Source organism: Ischnura elegans, chromosome 4 (assembly GCF_921293095.1).
Source record: "Ischnura elegans chromosome 4, ioIscEleg1.1, whole genome shotgun sequence".
Classification (NCBI taxonomy): domain Eukaryota; kingdom Metazoa; phylum Arthropoda; class Insecta; order Odonata; family Coenagrionidae; genus Ischnura; species Ischnura elegans.
The window spans coordinates 58,973,797-58,995,674 of NC_060249.1; the positions used below are offsets into that span (position 1 = coordinate 58,973,797).

Genomic DNA, 21,878 nt, shown 5'->3' on the forward strand with positions numbered 1-21,878 from the left:
GTTTATTATATATTCACAAATATGCGATGTAATATTGTCTCTTAGGACACTGCATTCGTTATCTCCTGGATACCTGGTGTCATGAGATGTAAGGAAAACTCTCTAGAGTTATGCACTCACCACCCATCTCTCAAGCAGTAATTTTTGACATCGCTCATCACTGACATTTTCCGGGAAGACGAACCGTACCGAATGGTTGAGCGGGCATGCTGAGAGGAGGTCCGCGTTCTCTCTCTCTCTCTCAATCATCGCAAGGAGACGAAATTGGCGTCGGAGGCAGGCAGCCATCCCAGGGGGAGGGAGAGGCAAGAGATGTGGAAATGGTGGTGAGTTAGCTGTGAAATATTCCACCATCCTCTATTTTAGCGGATATAGAGTCGAAGGAAATAATTCAGCCTGGGCGGAGGAAAAGTGGATTGATATACTCGGAAAGAATGCTGGAAGTCATGATACATCTGCATACTACCCCGCAAGAAGCCTCAATAGGCGCGTGGCGGGGGATGTTAGGGCATCAGCCATTTACTCTTAAAAAGGAAATGCTCTGACGAAATTAAGCCTGGAATTAATTAAAGTCTTTTATCGTGAGGGGGGGGGAAGGGTAACGGATTTCAATGTCTATCCGTTCGGTAAAATATCTCTCTAAATTTATCGTTTCTGTCACACCTGAAAAATTTGTGGGTGTCTAATAGGATGTTTTCTGGGTCGCTCTTAAAGATATCCATTATCAATTGCTCAAGCAATCTTAGCCTATTGTGTAACCTCCGAGTCTCTATCGGCTCCCAACGTAATTCGCTTGACATCTGTGTGACGCTTTCTGTACAACCCTAGCACTTTTTGAGGAATCGAGCAGATTTCTTTTGTATATTATTAAGTTCAGTCTTCCTGCATCGGATCCCATCTGCTCCCTGCATATTCAAGGTGTGGCCGGACGAGTGCGACATTGCACCTCTCTTTAACTTTCTCGTCCGGTAATATTCCTGCAATACGCATGACGAATCCTAGCGTCTTAAGAGCTCTTCCACAAATATTTTTCATGTTTGTTCTCCACGATATGTTCTGATTGTGGACAAGAGGAGTGGAAAGTGGACGAAGATTTAAATACGGTGTGGAGAAAAATTGTTCGAAAATGCACTATTTTTAAACTAGAGAAACTTTGAGCCAAGCGCTCCAATTGGACGCGAGTTTGTCCTGTTTCCGGATGCCTTGGATACATCGCGAACTCGGACAGGCAAAGCTTTCGAAGTATTGAGTTGTCCAGAGCATCCGGCACCGGGGCAAACTTGCGGCCGAACGGAGTGCTTGGCTCCAAGTTTCCTTGTTTAAAAATGGTGCGTTTTCGATCAAGATATCATTGGTAATTTTGGTTCCTGCTGCCATCAGCTGTCAAGGGTCAAAATTCCGTGATATATTTTTTCTCTATCGTGTGTACCTGCATATCTATACCTGTGTATATATATTTATTATTTACGTTTGTATATGGAGACAGACGGAGAAAGGCTGAAGGAAGATGCTAAACACGATTGGGTTGGCTCCGGCCTCGCAGATACCGATTTCCTTCCCTCCCCACCCGCGACCGTCGTCTCCTCATTGTTCTTCTTCAACCCCTATCGGATCCCTCCCCTCCTCCCATCCTCTCCCATCCCTCTCACCAGCTCCGCGCGAATAAACCCCGAGAGTCCCCCTTCTCTTCCCTTCGCGCAAACCCCTCGCTAGCGCCACCCCCACTTCGGATTCCAGCCTCCGCGGCTCCGGGCGTAATGAGATGCGATCCGTGGAAATGTGGCTCGGACGCGTAATCTCCCGAGCGGGAACTTTCCCACACCATGACTCCTCCTCCTCCACGTTCCCCTCTCCCCCCTGAGTGGACCCTCCTCACTCGAGGAAACTCCTTCCCGCTTGCACTCAATACTTCAACCCGCTCACACCCCCCTTCGGAGTTTAGGTATCACCTTTGGACTAGGCTATTTTGAACTATTTTCGGTGATTTTTGTCTGACCCCTTCCCATCCCTCATTCATAGCCGGAATATTTTTTTTATCCCCTCCCCAGCCTCGGAAAATTTAAGTATACTCTTTAGTATCATACTTTTAGACTGGTGATAAAATTATTAGGCTTTTTATTTTATATTTTTTGGAAACTGCATCTTGAAATCGGGAATTTTACTTACGCTCCCGTGGCGATGTTGGTGTAACCATCGGAAAAATGATTACTTGAAAATTATTCATTATTGAACAACCATAAATATTATTGTGACAACAGCTGGAACTGGCCATGAAACTGGCTCATAAACTTTAATAGTACTTACTAAGCATTGTTATTTACGAATGCTCATTTTTAGGGGCAGGTTTATATGAGATGCACTATGTAACGAAAAAACAACGTTAACAGGTGCATTGTAATAGATTACCTACTTTAATTGAATTCTTCAATTCACCTCGTTTTCCACCAATAGGGAATAAATTACTATTATTCAGCCTGTGGGATTTTTTAAAACTAATTACTTCAACGTAATACCACCTTTGGGCTCAGTTATTTTGAACTTTTTTCGGTGATTTTTGTCTGACCCCCTTTCCTCCGTCATTCACAACCATGATATTAATATTCCCATCCGTTCCCTGTATCTGAAAATTTAAATTTTATCTTTCGTATTATACTTTAAGACGGGCGATAAAATTACTACGTTTTTCATTATATTTTTTTTGGAAAGTGCATTAAGAAATCGGGAATTTTACTTGGGCGCTCGTGGTGATGCTGGTGTAACCATAGGAAAAATTATTACTTCAACTAGAATATCAATGTAGTAGTTGTAAAAAAAAAACTAATACATTTGGAACTTTCGGCTCATAAAATTTATTATTATTATTTAATGCCCATTATTATTCAGCAAAGCTTATTTTTAGGGATATATTAATAAGAGATAAGCTTTGTGGACGCTTTGCTAACGAAAGCACAACTTCAGCAGGAATATTGTAATAGATTACCTACTCGATTTGAATTCCTCAATCCACCTCGTTGTCCGCCATTAGAGAATACATTACTGTCATTCAATCCAACCATTTTTTCTTACTCTGATGCAATACCACCTGTGGGCACAGTGATTTTTAATTTTTTCGGTGATTATTCTCTGATCCCCTTCCCTCCATTATTCACAACCGCAATATTTTTTCAACCCCTCCCCTGTCTCCGCAAATTTTAATTTTCTCTTTGGTATTATACTTTCAGTCTGGCGATAAAATTATTAAACTTTTCAATTTATATTTTTGGAGACCGTATTTTGAAATGGAAATTTTACTTTGGCTCTTGTGGCGATGCTGGTATACCATAGGAAAAATGGTTACTTCAACTGGAATATAGATACTAATTTGAACTAAATGTCTTAATTAGGTGACTACCAAAAAACTCCTTTGAAGTGTGATTATGAGTCTTGATTTCCTTTTATAGTTGGGATGAGTTTTTGTTCCTGCGTTTACATTCAAATCTAATTAAAGAATACCAGGTTCACACAATCTCAGATGGAACAAATGCCCTGGAATTATTGCGATCTTGTAGTATACGGCCCGAAGTTTCAGAAAAAATGTTCACACTAAACATTTAGAGTACTGATGAAAGAGTGATTTATATCCGCCACTGAGAACAACAACACTTATTTATTTGTCGGAACGTTGACAGAGATGGATTAACTAACTCGGGAAGGTACCCGAGAGACCTTCATCAGCAAAATCCACCGGGGAAGGCTGAAAACTTCAGTTAGCCTCCTACGCCTCTGCATTACTCTTTTACCATTTACTGAAACTTCGGTTCTACTTTTATTGAAAAACAGGGATGGAAATTTTTCCACAAATAAATTTAATAGTGTAGCTACGACGCGTTTCGACCGTCAGGTTTTTTTTCAAGTATAATTTCGTTGCACATTGTTTTTAAAAATGACCAGACGGACGACTCGCGTTTTGTACCTTAATACAAAAATAAATTATTTAATAATTTTGTGTAAAAATTGCCATATCTCTTTTTCATTAAATAAGGATGTCATCCTACCACATCGCAACTGCCTCAGTTTCTTATATTCGTTTCCTATGTTGTGAACTAGTAACATTTTTCATTCATGCAAAGTAATAGCCCCTCTCTTGGGTTATCTTGGGCATCACCTCCTAGGTGTACTGGTGTTGAAGTCTCCCGATGTTTTTTCTCCCTTTTGGGATAGTTGAGCAATAAAGTGTAGGTATCTCACGCGTTCAGCCGAGGAAGGCCTCTTAGCGCCCACGCTAAAATCTTCGGCTGTCCCTCCTATTTCATTTCTCTCTTATTTACACTGCTTCTTTAGTACCTTTATACATAGTCATATAGGCGTCAGAGATGTTTCCGGTGTGATGCTTACCGATTGCGCTATATTTTCCGTTGATTTTGCCTTGAACGGTTTTGGATAGACCCGATTGTCTAACATTTCTTTTGTAACTTGATTATCACAAGAGTTTAATTCATTGGCTTGAGAATTTTTTTGCATCTTTTCTCAATTCATTATTCAAGTTAATAGCAGTGGAAGCTTTTTGAGGTGTTTATTATAGATTTTTCGGCAAGTGTTTGTGATACATACTTAAATAATACATACTTAAAAAATGCCTGTGTTAATTTTTTTGCCAGTTTGTCTGTGTTTTCTCTCTCAAAAACCTAGACTTGCTGATGGTAATTATCATTTCTAATCCCCAATAATTTGGCTACTATTAATAGCAGCCCATAATTCAGCGGACCTTTCAATGTTTATGTTAATATGGTGATATTTTCAATCAACTGTGGCGTGCACTTTCCAGCCCTTTAGGTTCTATATAATCGGGCTCAGTGATGTACAAATTTTATTGAAGATTAAGTTCTGTAAAGAGTTTTTTGTGTGATCTTTACAATTTTTACTGGCCTGGATTCTTAGGCTTTGGGAACATTTTTCTGAAAATAGAATTACGTTTTCAACTGAAGTATGCTTTATCTATTGATGGAGTGTATGCTTTAAAAAAATGGATTCCTAAAAAATAATTTATTTGCATATTTTGGTGATTCTCCAATTTTGAAATAACATTTTACCGCAATGATTCATTTGGGAAGCGTCAAAAATTTTGTCGCTAATGCTTAAGTGTCTCATTCTGGAAAATTCAGATTTGTAAAGCTCAGATAGTTTTATATCTTCAAGTATTTTTTGCTCCTCGGAATTCTAGGAAACTTTCGCAAGGATTTCTTCGCTTATAACTCTCATTGTCTTGGGGTTCGGCCTGTTATTAATAGGTAGTAGGTATAATAAATTTCTTTTGTTTACTCGGTGCTTATTTTCTCTTCTGCATGCACTGTTTGTTTCAAGGTAGGGGATTTGTGGTGAAGGTGTTGGGCAGGTGACTGGTGAAGGTGAAAATTTACTGTGCCTTGACGATCTTAACGTTGAGGGTGCTCCAGCTGTCATGTTGACTCAGATGAAAGAATCACACAATCATTAATCTCGCAGTTAATTATTCTACTAAAGCGTTATGTTATGCCTGTTTTCCATAAAAGAGTTAAGAATTCTCGTGGCCTAATTTCCTGCTCTAAGGCTAGTTCATAAACAAAAAAATTCGTGATATCCGGTTTGAGTGTAAACACTGGCAGCACAGGTACACTTAAGGAAGAGAAAATTTTAGAAGTCTTGGCCGTCTTATTAGCTGAAAGATTAATTACATAGATGCCAAAAAATGTGAGCTTATGCTAGAGAACAATTTCATGCGCGTCATTTTGGTAATGTTCATCGTCTGTGAATGTTTTCAAGCGGGTGAATAGTAGATGATCACGCGAACGCCGTGAGAGAAGAAACCATATGTTTACGGGATATCACCAGGCTTCGGGTATTCTTGCGAAAAAAGAACTGCAAACAATAAATTTATCACGTGTTAAGTTAAAAACACTTACACCTTATGTGTTGTAAATAATCCAGCATGGTGTTTAACTCCAATTGCCTTTTTTTAACGTAGGTGCATACATTTTTATGTTATGAAATTGGAAGACATTATTTATAGACATTTCAAAAAATGAAAAGTTTGCCTGTTTTTGTAATCGTATATGTGTCTCCAAGCTGTATTATTATTAATATTGCTATTAGAACTTTCCTAAACAGTAAATATTTTTCTTTCTAACGTTCTATCTAAATTCTTATTATTGGTATTTTGAGCTTATCGTTACAAACGAATTCGTCTCTACATTTCGTTATGAATATCATTTCACAAATATTATTCTGAAATATATAAAAATTAGAAAGTAATTTCTATTGATTTATTTATGAGGAATCTTTTATTCTTCGAAATAAATTTATATTTTTTTACTTTAAACTTATGGAATATGTAGCATCCTAAATTTCATAAATGTCATCCAATTATATCTTGGATGTAAAATATTATTAAGAGGCGTAAAAGCCGATCAATTTGGCTTATTCCCTCTTCTTTGTATATTTGCGTGATTTACGCTGCACCCTACGAAATAACAGAGTTTTGCGGGCGCTGCTCATTTCGCCATTTCAATCCACAATGTTTGTAAAGCTAACTCTTAATGAGTTCCTCGTCATACAGTTTGCATTTTACGATTTTTGCTCTGCAGCCAACTGGTGTATGCCGAGGAAATTAAATAACTGTAACTCCCTTCTGGCGAGATTTTAATTGCTTATTGTTCTCTGGAATAAATATTAGGGCAGATGTTGATGAAATATAATTTAGATATTTAAGCGTCTTTAAATCTCAATAAATCGTGTCTCTCTCAACGAGTTACTCTTGTGGAGTACAACGCTCGTGCGCAAAGTGCATCAAGGAAATACACTAAGAATCAATGGTCGGTTGCCAGATTTTATCTTTTCCGAGCGGTGAGCTTGGCAACTACTGATAAGAAAATAGAAATCTTGCCCAGCTATCGTGGCTGAGTTATTAATCTTTGTACTTCTCTATTTACAAACCGTGAAAGGGAAAGTTTATGGTCGCTGAAAGTGTTTTATTGGAACATTGAAATTGTCTTGTTATATATCATGGGGAGAAACTAATATGCCATCAAATGGTTATTTTATACTCTTAATTATCTACCTTTGAAATGGATATTTATACTCTTACTTTTCTTCGAAGTAAGGCTGTAAAGACGTCACAATATTCCTGAGAAAAAAAGATTTGAATTTTTTTCCTCCGCATCAGTGATTTGGTAAATTTCGTGTTTTTAGTCTTTCACACGTAATGATGGTGATAAGGTGTGTGTTTTGAATCAGTCGTCCTGCCAACATATCTCTTAAATGTTATATTCATCAGCATTAAATACCTATGGAAATGTATCTTTCGTCGTGTTTACTACATAATCTTGTCATCCCCTCTCTTTTGTTTTGTGGTACATGATTTCTTGGACATTTTACAATTACTTATACCACTACTTTTTTTACATAAGGCGATCCGGGTTTCAATGAGTAATCATCATCTTCAGGCGTAAATTATGATGTATTTAATTTATTATTGTTGCGTTGTTACCTAACGGAGGAAGATATGAATTTGAAAGCGGACGCCACAATAGGAAAAAAGGATGAATATTCGTTTATCAGAGTGCTGTCCTGACTTAAATTAACTTTTTAAAATTTCCAACTGCTCTCTAGAGTCTAATTGACGGCTGTCGCTGCTTCCATAGGAGCGATTTTAAAATATTCGTTTTAAAATCGCTCCTATGGCAGTTGCATAATAAATGATTAGCAAAATTACATTTATCATATTTTTTATTTTTTTATATTTTTTTGTTATGTACCTCGATGCACTTTCAATGAAAACGGCTCATCACTAGATTATATAACCTTTTACTTTATAACCGGAATTTATCGCTGTAATTTCTGGGCAGTACCTAAATATCTTTCATTACCATTACAAAAGGGCTTACAATTAAGAGAAATGTTATTGAAAAAAGACATGTTTACATTCATAATGCCGCCCATCAGAAGACTGCTAATTAAAGGACTGAATTTTGACGTTGTTTCCAGCCCTTTGACATTATGCATCGTTATCTTTCACGCCAGTTTTAGCGAGAAGTGTGAGTGATATTTTTGTTGAGGATTCTGTATTTTTTAAGGGAGATCGCGCATTTTAAACTTATGCTATGGTATTATAATTTTTGGAATGCTTCAGTTTAACAATTGTTATCATTTTATTTTAACTCAACGACAAAAGAGTTACCTCTTAGAAATTACTGAGGTGAAATTGTTTATATTTAAGATATTGGAAAGTGTATGTTAGAATCTTCTCTAAATATCCTGAATATTTATGGGTGATCATTCGCGTTTAAACTAGTTGCGAGTTACGTAAAAGAGCGATAAAAATTGAGAGATGCGTCCTTCGAAATGAATACGGAAGGTCTCTGGTAGAAGTTGGAAGTAACCAACGACGCAAGTTGGAATCGACCAGTAACAGAAATATTAGACGAATGCGCGAGAATATTCGATCAAAAATATTGCTTGGGAGCTAGATGGAAGATATGGATGTTTTTATATTGGGTTTCCTCCGTGTTATGATGCGAGGAACATCGACGCATTTTCCACGCTCAAAATGAAAAACTAACCAATACATTCGTATTCACTACCTCTCAGGTGACTGCACAGCTTGGAGAAGGGTGGTGGGGAGGCGAAATACCTCAGATTTATAATTACATGAAGAATCTCCATCCACACACTATTTGAGAGTATAGTCACCGGTGGCGGCGCTGAAGACGCGGACGTAATTTTTCAATATGGCCGACGTATCGAGGATAGTGTTGCGATGATAACATTGGTGTAATAGGATGAATCGTCCATCCAATTTGAAAATAATGTAGAGAATGTCAAGGAAGATTGTGAGGAGGTATGCCGTTACCTGGGGACAATGACATAAAACAATAAATTATCTGGAAGTAATGCATGATAGCTGAAATATCCTATACTAGGTAACGGAAATTATTAAAAAGTCTTGATAATGACCATAAATTCATGAATCCGATAAAAAACAATATTCTTAGCAGGGTAGAAATGAAAAAGTGTAATACGCTGGTTACGTAAATAGCCTTCAACGTACAAATCATGAATGTTCCAGTGAAAACACCATTCTTAGCAGGTAGAAAAGAAACTGTAATACGCTGGTTACGTAAATAGCCTTCAACCTACCAAATCATGAATAGCCTTCAAATCATGAATGTACCTATGAATGGCAGCTAAAAGGCATTAAACATAAATATGTACGAATAAAATATATTAATTACGACGAGCTCTACTTCCGAATTCGTCCAGTAGTTGGCGTCTGTCTTGGCTAGATTCTCGAATAGCAGCTAGTTGGCCGCCTATCTGCCTACCATCCCCCCGGGACTTGGGTGAGAGGTTGAAGGCGCTTCTTCCCGAGGGGATAGGAACAAAAACATGAGCTCGCTATTTGCGGACGGGATGACAGAATTATAGCACCGCCGACCAAACTCCCACGCTTCCTCATCGGGAGAGAGAGAGAGAGAGAGTGGTGGTGGTGTTGGTGTCTGCGGCAGCGGCGTTCCGACCTCGCCGGCAGGGCGTATGGGCGACGGCCGCCAGGCGAAGGGTCGACGTCTGCGATCAGCTCCACATCTTTCTCTCTCCTCTTCCTCGGTGTTTTTCCTGGGAATGAAAAAAAAGGTGGACGGCGAAATTGAGGATCAGCCGACGAGCGACGCCGGCGGTGATCCGTTATAACGCGCTCTCACACACACTCACAAACACATCTATCTATCTCTTCGCGTGAACCCCTGAGCTCCGTAATGTACCCCCTTGTAATTAAGCCTCGTTACGAAGAATTAAAAGCGCCTCTCGCGGTCCGTTCTCCATTTTTTCCGTCCCTCGCGCCTAGCTCCAGGCAGGGTGTGGAGGAAAAAATTTCTCGTGCCCGGGTGAAATAAAGGCGGAAAACTGTACTTGTGACCTTTTAGGTTCTTCCTACCCCGCGCGCGAACATTTCCTTGGAGATACAAAACCTCGGTGTTGTTGAAGAATGATTTTTTTGGCAGAAACCGCGGAAGATGCACTGATACACTGCCCTGAACTCGAACTCTTTGTGTTATGGTGGTCTAAGCAAGGAAATCAGTCCGCATTGGGAGTGGATGTATGAGCTGGATAATAGTTGTACCCAAACAATAAATTGAAGTCGCTGAATTCTATTTGTTCCTTGAGAGATTTTCTTCTTGCGGTTTAGTACTCAGCCGGAGTCGATCGTGCCGGAAAGATTGAAGGTAGTGTACTCGTTTCTTAACCATCATGCCCCATCGGTCCCTTCCGTCTTAACCAAAGGTGTGATGGAATCATCTGTGTTTTTTAGCCTGCGCTGGTGAGCATAAACTGGAGTAATCGAATCTCTCATTTTATCAGCCTCCTCTGCTATCCCTGTGAGTTAATAATTTTAATTCGGTGTCATTTGGTTATTGCGAAATATTTTTATCTGATTTTTTTACATAATTGATCTTTCATTTATCTCGATTACATCTTAACATCCATCCATTAAAAGTTTCTACCTCCCCAAATTTGTTGCTGCATTTGTTCATTAATCTGATTAGCATCGTAAATCTTCATTTTCACTTCCAACCCCTTAGAAATGAGGAGGAATGGAAAAGGTTCAAAATGGAATATTAATTGAATCTTCAGTTGTTTTCTCTTGCATTTCTCTGATAGCCACAGGCGTGTTAGTAATATTTTAGCCCCCGGAGTTACTAAAATAAGTCTCTGTAAAGCATATTGGCGCTCTCTCTGAACAATTTTACTTCAAGTTTGAAAGGAAAGTACTGGTATTTTATAGAGTATGCTAATTATCTGGCGGAGTATTGTCGTAGCCAAGCTAGCCAGCAGTTTAATACTCGTATCAGGTGACAAGTATTCAAGTTGGAAGCTATACTTTAATTATGTAGATACTTTATTTTACTCCCAATTGACAATGAATACTTTATTTTTCACTTAAAACTTACTTGTTTAAAAATGAGGCGGCTAGAGCATGCGTATGTGCGGCTTCCTGTTGCTTATTTACGATATTCACGTCTCTTTTGGTGCTAGATGGTTTTTAAGTCCTCAGACTTTAAATCAGAGTGGCGTTTTCTGTTGCTGCACTAGCTCGAATTTTCTGAGGAACGATCTGCTGGTCTCATATCTTTTTCAACCCGCCAATAAGCTCATTTGACATCGAGCTTGGTTACGTATTGAGTTTTTTTTTGACAATTCTGCCCTCTCTTATTATGATCTCACAATGACATACATCTAAGCTCTGAGAGCAGGATAACCTTCCCGGCCGGGATTACAGCATTCGGCCTATGGCTTGACAGTCGAGGACGGGGAAAACCCGTCGTCATGATTTGTTCTTTTGTTTATTTTTTAGCTTAACCAATCGTCAGCAATGCTCATTTTCGCTCTCGGCGGTTGGTCTTCCTGTTACTGGCTACCAAGCCAACTCGAGCTGTGACTACTATTTTCTCCTCTTCCTTGGACTCCGAAAAATCGTCTACTTGCCTCGCTTCCCTTGCTACAAACCTTTTGATTTTTTGGGTAATTCTGTCCACTCTTAAGGCCTGTTTACACGGTACATTAACACGTACGGGTTATTGCCAAAATGCACCGTGTAACCACCCAACTTGTGCGAATGCATGCTCAGAAAATTGAACCTGCTCTGATTTGGTGCAAGCATTCGCACATGTTCCGTTCCGGTTCTCAAAAATCATTCATACAAACAGACATTAACTCGTTCGTGTTAATGTATCGTGTAAACAGGCCTTCACAATAAACTTGCAATCACTATCCATGGCATACATCCATGCCCTTAGAATGGGATAACCGGGATTCGAACAGTCGACCTTTCAAATGGAAGTCGAAGACTGGGGAAATCCATCACTTGATTTTTTCTTTCATTGTTCCGCTTAGCCAATCATCAGCAATGCTCATTCTCGCTCTAGACAATCAGTCTTCCATTGGATGCCCTGATACTGGCTACCAAGCCAACTCAAGCTGTGACTATTATTTTCCCTCCTCATCCGTGGACTTTGAAATGTCTCCTACTTGCCTCGGTTCCCTCGCGACAAGCACATTCTGGGGTTTGGACAAGGATTAAGAGGGGAGAGTGGGGAATTTCGAGTCGGGAGGGAATGAGGTACATGGGAGCTGTTGTCCCTTGGATAACACGTGGAGTCGACGGAGGGAAGCTGGAAAGCGCAATGTTTCGTTCAAACCGCACCTCCGCAATAATTGATCTCCGCTCAACTCCTCCCTTCAACGGCTCCAACCTCGCCTCACACACTCTTTCTCTCCCCTTCCCCTCCTCTAGTCCTCCGCCGTCATTTAGACCCATCTCGGGTTACTCCGAGAACGGTAGCCATCCTTCCTCTCACTCCTACTCCCGTCTTGCGGGGAAAAGATTTACAAAAACGGCGCTCAAAATGATCCGTCATGAGTTATCGATTCGATCTGACTCTCTCTCTCCACAGGGAAAAAAATACGCTCATCTACACTCCATTTCTGTTCGTTTTGTGTGTTCCCTGTTCTTCTGGTAGGAAGGAGGAGACGGAGAAGGAGGAAAAAAATGAATCGATTCGCTGGATTCCGCACCGCAGTCAAGTGACCGCGCTAAACATACTGCTCGTTCGGATTTCGTTTTTTTTTCGTCGGGAGAGCTCGTTTTTCTCCGAAAGGGAACGTTATTTTATCGCCGCCACCTGAAAATTTTCTGTTCCACGTGAAAATTAACTCCGGCGCGTTGTCTAAGTACAAAAAAATTGTCTGGGATTCGATTCTAATTCGATTTCTTTATTTATCGTCCGTCGCTCTGGGCGAACAGGTGGTTGGTGTAGCCGCGCAATTAACACTTTCGAGAATTCAGTAAAATTAGCATTAACTTGAGGTCGGTGTATTTAATCTTGCGTAACAGATTAGTTGCGATTGAAAAACTATTTGCAAGCAGCACGTAACACTCCAGTGATTACAAGACACATATAATGTAAGTCAATGACCAATTAGTGTTGGTGTTTTTCTACGCTGATATACTCTCGAAACTTTTTTAAGGTTTTAAAAAATCGGTGTTGATTAATATACGTATTATACGAACAGTAATCTTCGTTTCAACTTATAAATTTTTGTTTAGAATTAAGATTTGGTGTTATTTTCCAACAGGTCCATTTAATTTATGCCATGCTTCCATCCATCTGACTCAAATTTTTCAAGTACTGTAAATTTTGTTCCCTGCGCGAGTGATTCGTGGACTGCTCTTTTCCTGAAGGCATCCTATCGCTATTGATTAATTTGTATACACTATAGGCTCTTTATTCTATTAGTACGTCATTGTTACATTCTTTTGTAGAGCGCAAATATTAAATAATTTAATATTTAAATATTACCAACATAGTTTGGTATCTCGGAAGCGAACCTCTCAGTATACATTTTGACCCTGTCCAAATTATCTATCTTGCAATACCAATGTTTTGTGTAGTTCCGAAAACATAAAGAATGCTCATTTATGTTGCTATTCCGTTTTTATTTTCACGAAATTTTCTAGAGTATTAGTCAGTTGTTGCACAATACTCCCAATACCGCGAAATATCACGAAGTAAAACTGTTGAATTAATAGTCTAGGTACATATTTTTTCATCTGTTCAACTTCACAGCCGAGAGAGTTCAATACTAGCAAATAATTACCATATATTTACTGAATCGGCCTGAATTTCAAAAGGTTGGCAGTCATTATCAGTTTTTTTCTATCAAGTCTCTTTATATATGTATTCCATTTTTTTAGGGCATTTGTTGTTTTAGAATATTGACTAGTTTCGAAATGTACCTAAATGTAATTGATGATTTCAGGCTTAACCGTGTGAAACCTTTCCGTTATGGAAAATGAATGAGCATACTTTATTAGGGCCACCAATGCATTTGAAAAAGCGCGACCCGGGTGTCATAACATATTAAACTGACGATGTAACTACGCTATGAATCGCGGGTCATGCTTTTTCAAATATATAAGTGAACCTAACAAACCTTATTTCTTCATGTACCTATATAGTTTTTCGATTTCAGTGTAGGAAATGTTTTAACATCAAGGGTAAGTTTTATAATATTTGATTTATAATAACCATAAGATGAATCTGTCTTTAACCTTGCATATTGGTTGTTAAAAGTTCTGATTAGCTTCTGTATAAATTCGGACTTTGAGCTACAAGAACTGTCAGCCACCACCGTGCAAAATGGGTAAAGAGTAAAGGCTGTATATATCATCTTATTCTTAGCGCTGAGCAGACATTATAAAACCGGCCCTAAATATCGTAATAAATTCGTAATGATAGTCTCTTCATACTTGCACTCCATGTTTTAAAAGCATTTGTTATTTTAAAATAGTGACTTATTTGTATTTTCTTCTCTTTGTAGTGTCTGTGGCATGAGCAGTATCATCGGAGTGGATGGCTCCATGGCCGGCGGCGGCGTGGTGGGCGGCGGGGGTGGGGGCGGCGGGGGCGGAGGCGGGGGCAGCGGCGGGGCCAGTAAGTCGACCAAGGGGGCGAGTAAGCTGAGGAGGGACCTCATCAACGCGGAGATAGGGCAACTGCGAGACCTCTTGCCCTTGCCCCCCTCCACGCGACAAAGGCTCTCGCAACTGCAGCTCATGGCGCTCGTCTGCGTCTACGTGCGCAAGGCCAACTACTTCACACAAGGTGAGTTCATTGCCGCCTCCCTCATTATTTCTATTATTATTATTATGGTGATAGCAGGTATTTTTCTATTTATTTAACAGTTTTGTCTACAACATAATACTGCATGCTGGTGATTGATCACCCCCTGCCAATCACCCTAGAGGTGGCTCGCAGGGTATCACGTAGATGTAGATAATTGCAGGAAAACCCAATTCATATAAAGTATATAAAATACGCGTGGATATACAGTCCCATTCATTAGAATGTATCAATTTTTAGTCATTGTAATCCATCTAAATCATGATCTAAATCATCATCTAAAATATCAGGATTTGGACATGTAATCCATCAGCAACATCAGAGCTTTACAAAATCTGCCTCTTTATTGTAAAAGATCAAGTTCACTGCAATATTTATTATATTTATCACACATTCTATCAAACCGCGAATTTTTGACATAATCGTGTCTTATATAGCTTAATTAAATCGAAGACTTGGTCCTCAAATGAGCATTTGAGACATGAAAATTCTACCCTCTTACACCGTTTTCAACATCCCCTTCCGCTCTGTATTTGCTCCATCCATACCTTTTCCTCCGTATCCCATCTAGAACAAAATAAAATACAATGTATTAAAATATGTTTACTTTACTCACCTATTAATGGTCACTAACCTTCCTTTGAATGATTTTTCGTGGCAGCAAAATGGCCGGCGATGATTAATAATTTCACTAATCATGTGCATGTCTCGTCACCAAATGCCACCCTACCATTCAGGCAGTCGAGGTGCATTGGGACCAAGGTAGCGACGTCCCCTCTACAAATCCTTATCCTAGGGAGAAAGAGTGAGGAAAAAATAAGCCAGTCGGAGTGTGATGTGGGCTTTCATCCCGCGACGATAATCCTGAACTTCGCGTCGTTTTTTTTACGATCTTTCTCGAAGTGCGGCTCAATCGCATCTCCCCGCCACTTCTCTTTCCCCAATAACCAGCATGGTAGGTCGTCAGATTGCCCCCTATCGCCCTCAGTACTTCTACCGAGGTCAGAGTGGAGCCTCTGACCCTCGGAGGCAAGCGACTTCGTAAGGCTCCAATGAACGTCATGTTACATACTTCTCCAGGTGTGACCTAGCATGGAATAAATTTCGATCCTAGTTGAAAGCCGGTTCTCGACTGGGACCATCACATCTTCGATGTAAGCTTCGATCTCTCTTCAGGTGTATCATAAAATAATACTTCGAACCTTTTCATGCTTTCTGTAATATTGTCGTAGATGGAAAGGGAGTTTTTGTAAAAGCTAGTTTTGTGGTAAGGCTCACACCTGAGTTTTTTTCTTAGAAAATGATATTCATTTTGAACTCAGACTCCCTTTGTTCATTTTGCGAACCATAGGATAATTGTTTTTCTACAGAATTAGCGGTGATAATTGTCTAACACTCATAAGTCTAGTAAATCAATAGTATGATAATAGAACTACAATGCACTATCTCAATGTTTTCTTCGTAGACTTAAGGTGTTTATCAAAAATCTATCGTTCCGTGAAGGACCTAATTGAATGTTTAGTGCTTTTATTCAAGTTAGCCAGTATAACATATCGTCATGAATTCGTATTATTGCGGGAGTAATACATTACGTTTTACATATGAGCAGGCACCCACCTCGGCTTGAAAATTTTTCCAGCTATATTGCAAACGTTCGAAAAATCTCCATGTTGAATTGGTCTGTTTTTCAGATCAGTTGTTCTTATTAGTGAATTCTTTCGTATCTTCTAATTTTATTGAAATAGTGCACTTTCGGGTAAATTATTCTGAGTGACGTATCAGAACTTGTAGATTTAAGTTTCTTGAGTATATACTTGAGGTGGGGCTGGCCTGTCCTCAATTGATTGGTTCTTTGATGTATTCCTCCCCACTTATCATTATCCTTACCTCAGCGCTCTGCACCCGAAATCTTCATGTTCTTACAGCCTTCGTCTCATACGTATCCGGCAGCTTCCCTTCCTGGGCACGCCTTCTTTCCCTTGGTTATTTTTAAATCTTTTATTGTGATGAATTTTAATTTTTAAGATAACCTTGCATTGAAAGATAATTGGCATGTGTTTTCTACCGTTACAGTGTGTTCATTTTCATGCTGACAGACTTTAATGTATGAGTGTATAAAAGACAAATATGGCAAAAGTGGTCATTAAATGAGAAGGATACGAACTGGAGCAGGTGAAACAATTCATTCGCGTGGGCAGTACAGTTAAATAGGCATTGTGGCAAGGACGTTAAATAATCACGTTAACCTTTGAAGCGGCAATAAATTGGAGGAGTTAAAGGTTGCCAGGCATGAGATTTTTATTAAATCACTAGTCCATAGTTTAATGCTAGTGTGTAGTTAATTTCTTTAAAAAAACGCAGATCCTGAATAATGAGTAAGGAAGTAAAGCCCGCATTCATATTCTCTTTCTAAAGGTTATCTATACTCTAGCGTTATGTATCTATCGAAAATTAATGCTCCTGTCGACTTGCAGCCGAGATGGGAACCTTGATCGTCTGAAACATCTTGACGGAGATTTTGCACAGGTGTCTTGTGAGAAAACTCATGAGATGAAATACAATTATTATATTCTTCTTGAGGCTTTAATCCCCAACGTTAGCTGATATACATTATATTTTGTTTCCATTACTTTTATCCTAAGCATTGATATAGGCGAGCTTGCTCCACTTTCTGGAATTCGGGATGCCGCGGGGTTCGATTTAATTTGAGACCTCGCTGGCCTCGAGGCGGCGGGGTGAAGTCCTCTCTGGCCAAGCAGTAGGTCGTGGGTTTGAGTCTCGCCTGGGTAGATTTCCTCTATCTTGGCATGGTTGTATTTGCACGCGTAATTTTTAACTTGTTGAAAAAGTACCGATACAAAAGGCTAATATGTGCTGCTTTCGGTGGTATGATTAATTAATTATTGTGTGTTAGTAATTGTGTAATTGTGTAGTAAGTGTATTAATAATTAACCTTGGCTGCAGCGTTCATTATGAACATAAGTAGCGTCGTATGGGTTACATAACCCTGAAATTACGATCAAGACTCTTGGAGCTTTGGCCCTTTACTGCTATAGTTCCCACGAGCCATAGAATGAAATTATGAAGCCGGCCAAAGGACGGCTACAAATACTAGAGAGAATGTGTTCAGTACGATGAGTACCCAATTAGACTTACGAAAGATATTCGGAGGCAGAGAAACTGGTCGGGATAGTTTTAGCGAGCGTAGAGTATGATTTAGAGTAAATGGATAATGCCAGGCTGTATTTCATAAAGTGCTTTAGGTTCTAATCCTCATGGAAATTGGAGGTTGATCCTTTCCACTTAAAAACATATTTCGAATACCTGCCTCACCTTCCAGGTTTTTCATGAAGATAAAAATGGAGAATGGCCTAAATATAATAATTGCCTACATTGTGTATTTGAAGTGATCACAAATTATGAAATTTAATCTTTAGTAAAAATTGCGCATTTTATTGTATATTAATTGGCATTACCACTCATAGAAAGAAATTCCCTCTACTCAAGTATTCAACCTTGTATTTTTTAAACTAACTGCTATTAGATTTTTACTACTGAAATTAAATTAGAAATTAGATTTTCAGAAAGGAGTAATAAACAATTATTGTTATCATTACTATCTATTGCTAAAGAAAGCTACTTTCTACAGTGATATTTCTATAGCTATTTCTCCCTTCATTCAACTATTGGACGGTAAGTAATTGGCCTAGACTGTGTGGAAGAAAACTCGCGCTTTATCTTGGCGTTGTCTGCTGACGGTTGGTTTGTATTTGCCATAATGAGATGGATAATCAGCTGCGACGAAATGAGTTAGATACCCGTCATCCGTTTTGAATTTATTGTGTTTTCTGCTACCGCCAAGGCCAAGTGAATATTTTAAAGCTATTTTGACGGATTCTAGTGATATTGCTGTTTTCCCTCTGGGAAATATATACTATGGCTGAAGTCAGCGTAGTTTCACGTGATTATTAAGGGAAAAGAATGCAATTCTTCTAAGGAGACCGCGCTTAGTTAATGCTGTCGTCGAATTGCCCATTACTACTTCTTATGCGCCCGTTGTATCTGTTGTAACTCATGCTGTAGTTCATTCGTATGTGAATAATGTTTTATGATATACTCTACAAATAATGTGTGCCACTTTTTAAATGCCCGATGTGAATCCTCGTAAAATCTTAGTATCAAAGTTTTTACTTAGCCGATGGCATCGAACGCGTTGAATTAATTCAAAAGAAATGTATTCATCGCAATTATAAGTGAAGGATACATTTAAAAGTAGGAATGGGTTTTTTCATGAAAGCCTTAATACCATAAGGATTTTTCTGTGTTCAATCCGTTGAGTGGGCTGAATTTTGGGTGCTCTAGTGACAAAAATTCCCGCGTCCGTGGAAAACTGTTAGGCAAACACGGAACTTGAGGTGGCAGAGTAGGAGGGGGAAGGTTGAGGGGGGTGAGCTAATGGAGTGTGGACCCATTTGTCTTTATTATTCACGGCACGTGACCGCCAGCTCATCGGAAATGGATGTCACGAGGCCTGCACGTGGTGGGGGGCTTAAAGACGCCGATAAATTACCAAGCGCGAAGGCGGGGAAGGTCTTCACGGCGATTCAGGCGGGAGGGGAGAGAGTGATTTTGCACAAAAAAGGCAGAGGCGACGAGAAGACAATTATTTGGCAAATGAATTTCGAATAGGGAGAGTGAACGCTTTAGGTACTTGTATACCGTGGCTGGAAGAAGAAATAGAGGTTTGGAAACCAGTAGTTGCCGGATAAATTCAATTTATCAATGTGGTGGATGTAGGGATCTTGCGAATGAACTTGGTATATGATACTCGTTTAATCTGTCTTTATTTAGTTGTGCTTTCGGTACGTTTCAGGATAATTATTTGGCAAATGAACTAAGGCCATGGAGAGTTGACGATTTAGGTAATTGAATACTGGGGCAAGAAGAAGAAATAGACGTTTGGAAACCAGTAATTGCCAGATAAATTCAAATTTATCTTAGTGTTGGATATAGGGATCTTGGAAATGAATTCATTATATGACCCTCGTTTGATCTACCTTTGTGTAGTTTTGCCTTTCGGCACGTTTCTACACCTCGGCGTCATCACAATAATAATTTTCCTCTCCTTATTTATAATTCACTCACAGTTTGGTTTATATGGTTTTTACTTCGTTTTCGGTTGTAAGTAAGAAGCGACATTCATAGTCATTCAAAGTAAATCAATAGTGTAGGGATGGCGAAAAGAATTTTGTTTCATATTCTCAAGAGTCGTTGCTGGAGTTGGCGTTGTTTTCATACAGTCATACAGTGGCGTTATTTTCAAGTGTGGTATTGTTTGGGAAAATCAGTCTGCGTCCTTGTTTTTAAATCTAATTGTAAGCTTTAATTGGCTAAAAATTTCAACTTTGAAGGATAGTTTGGCGTCGATAAGAATATAGTATGCGTATGAGTAAACCAATTGTATGCATAAGAAGATGGGCTGCATCATCACTACAGTGGGACAAATGAAACACATCACGTTCTGTATTAATTCCTCAAATGATTTCATGCGACCATGTCGAATTTCCTCTTCGCCGATTAATATTTATCCAGCTTATTTCGTTTGCTTAGAGATTTCTGCGACGTCATAACCTGGTTTTCTGCCCTCCACAGGCAGGTCCCAAACACCAAAGTCGTCTCCAGCACACTCTGTCCAACGCCTCCTCCTTAGTTTCCTTACACCTTCTTCCTAATTTCACCGCGTCCGTCATCTTCAGCCTTCTTCTTCCTCTTCTCTTTTCTCCTTCCACTGTTCCCTCGACTGTTGCATTCAAAATTTCCTTCCCTCTCAAAACATATCCCATCCAATTCCCTTTTCTCTTCATTACATTTCTCAGTAGTGTTCTCTCCTCCTCAACTCTTTCCAACACCACCTCATTCCTTACTTTATCCACCCACTTCACTCTCTCCAGCCTTCTCCACACCCACATCTCAAAAGCATTTATCTTTTCCCTACCTCTTCTTCCTAAGGTCCATGTTTCATATCCATTTAACACAGCACTCTACGCGTAGCATTTCACCATTGTCTTCCTCCACCATTGTCTTACCTAAGTTCATTCTGCGACGGCAAGTTTTTTTTTGCTCCATTTCGCTCTCAGAACACTATGCCTCGTGGTTGTTTATATTGATAAACTTGTTTAACATTTCCGTGACAAGATCCTATCATGCTGTGTTCTATTTATTAATTGCCTTATTCCAGTGGAACGAGATTATGTATTGAAACTATAGTTTCGGCGTATCAACTTCCTGATCTGCGTATCCTCCTCCGCAATTGCTCAAAAAGGGATCTTTAAATAAATTGCGTGTACCGCAAGTTAATTAATATTCTCAGAATCCCGATATTTATAAACAGCGAAATTTACAACCCCTGCAAGTGTGTATCGAAGAAGCCTCGTGTGCAGTGCACTGAATTTGCAACCCTAAGGGGAGGTTTTCCGTGGTGCTATTTGCTCCGCTTCCGAGCCAACAATTTTTAGTGGCATTTGAATACACGCAACCAATGCGTGTGAATTTTAATCTTGTGTTCGAGGTCTGCTTAATCTAAATCTATGTAATACCATGCGAGCCACCTCTTGGGTGTTTGGCAGGTGATGATCAATCACCAACATGCAATAGGATTCCCACATGCACACCACATGGTCATAAAAAGCCATTTAACGTAATAGTAATAATAATTAAAACATTCAGATTCATGGTAATGCAAAACTTGCCTACGGTTAGTAAATCCCATAGGAAATCCATGTAAGGTTAGAACATATGAACAATAATTATTTTACAATCCAGCCTATATTCACTTCACGAAGAGCAACATATGGTCTGTTAACAGCGATACAATGCGTTTAGCATCACAATTATTGGATACCGATACTTCTGATTGGAAATTCGTGTTTCAGTAAATGATCAACTATTAAGATTCTGCTTTGTGATTTCCTTGATAGAAGAAAATACATTTGACCGAGCACTAAAGTGATAGATGTAAAAATATAAAAGTTATTGCCTTAATGTTCAAGGTTGTCGTGATGTCGTAGGATTTTGGAACTTGTGTTTGCATTAGTGATTAATATACTTTCAGTATTTCAATCATGTGGTTCATAATGAGAAAAACATCATCCCCTGCCTAACGTAATAACAAAGACTTGAGAAGTA

General features: G+C 39.2%; 1 protein-coding gene across 1 annotated transcript in view; it reads left to right on the forward strand.

The window, feature by feature from the left end:
- Positions 1-21,878, forward strand: part of LOC124158148 — a 524,623-nt gene that overhangs the window by 298,438 nt on the left and 204,307 nt on the right. Inside the window, exon 2 of the mRNA XM_046533332.1 lies at positions 14,392-14,675. Coding sequence (XP_046389288.1) covers positions 14,392-14,675 — 284 coding nt within the window. The remainder of the gene's footprint in view (positions 1-14,391; positions 14,676-21,878) is intronic.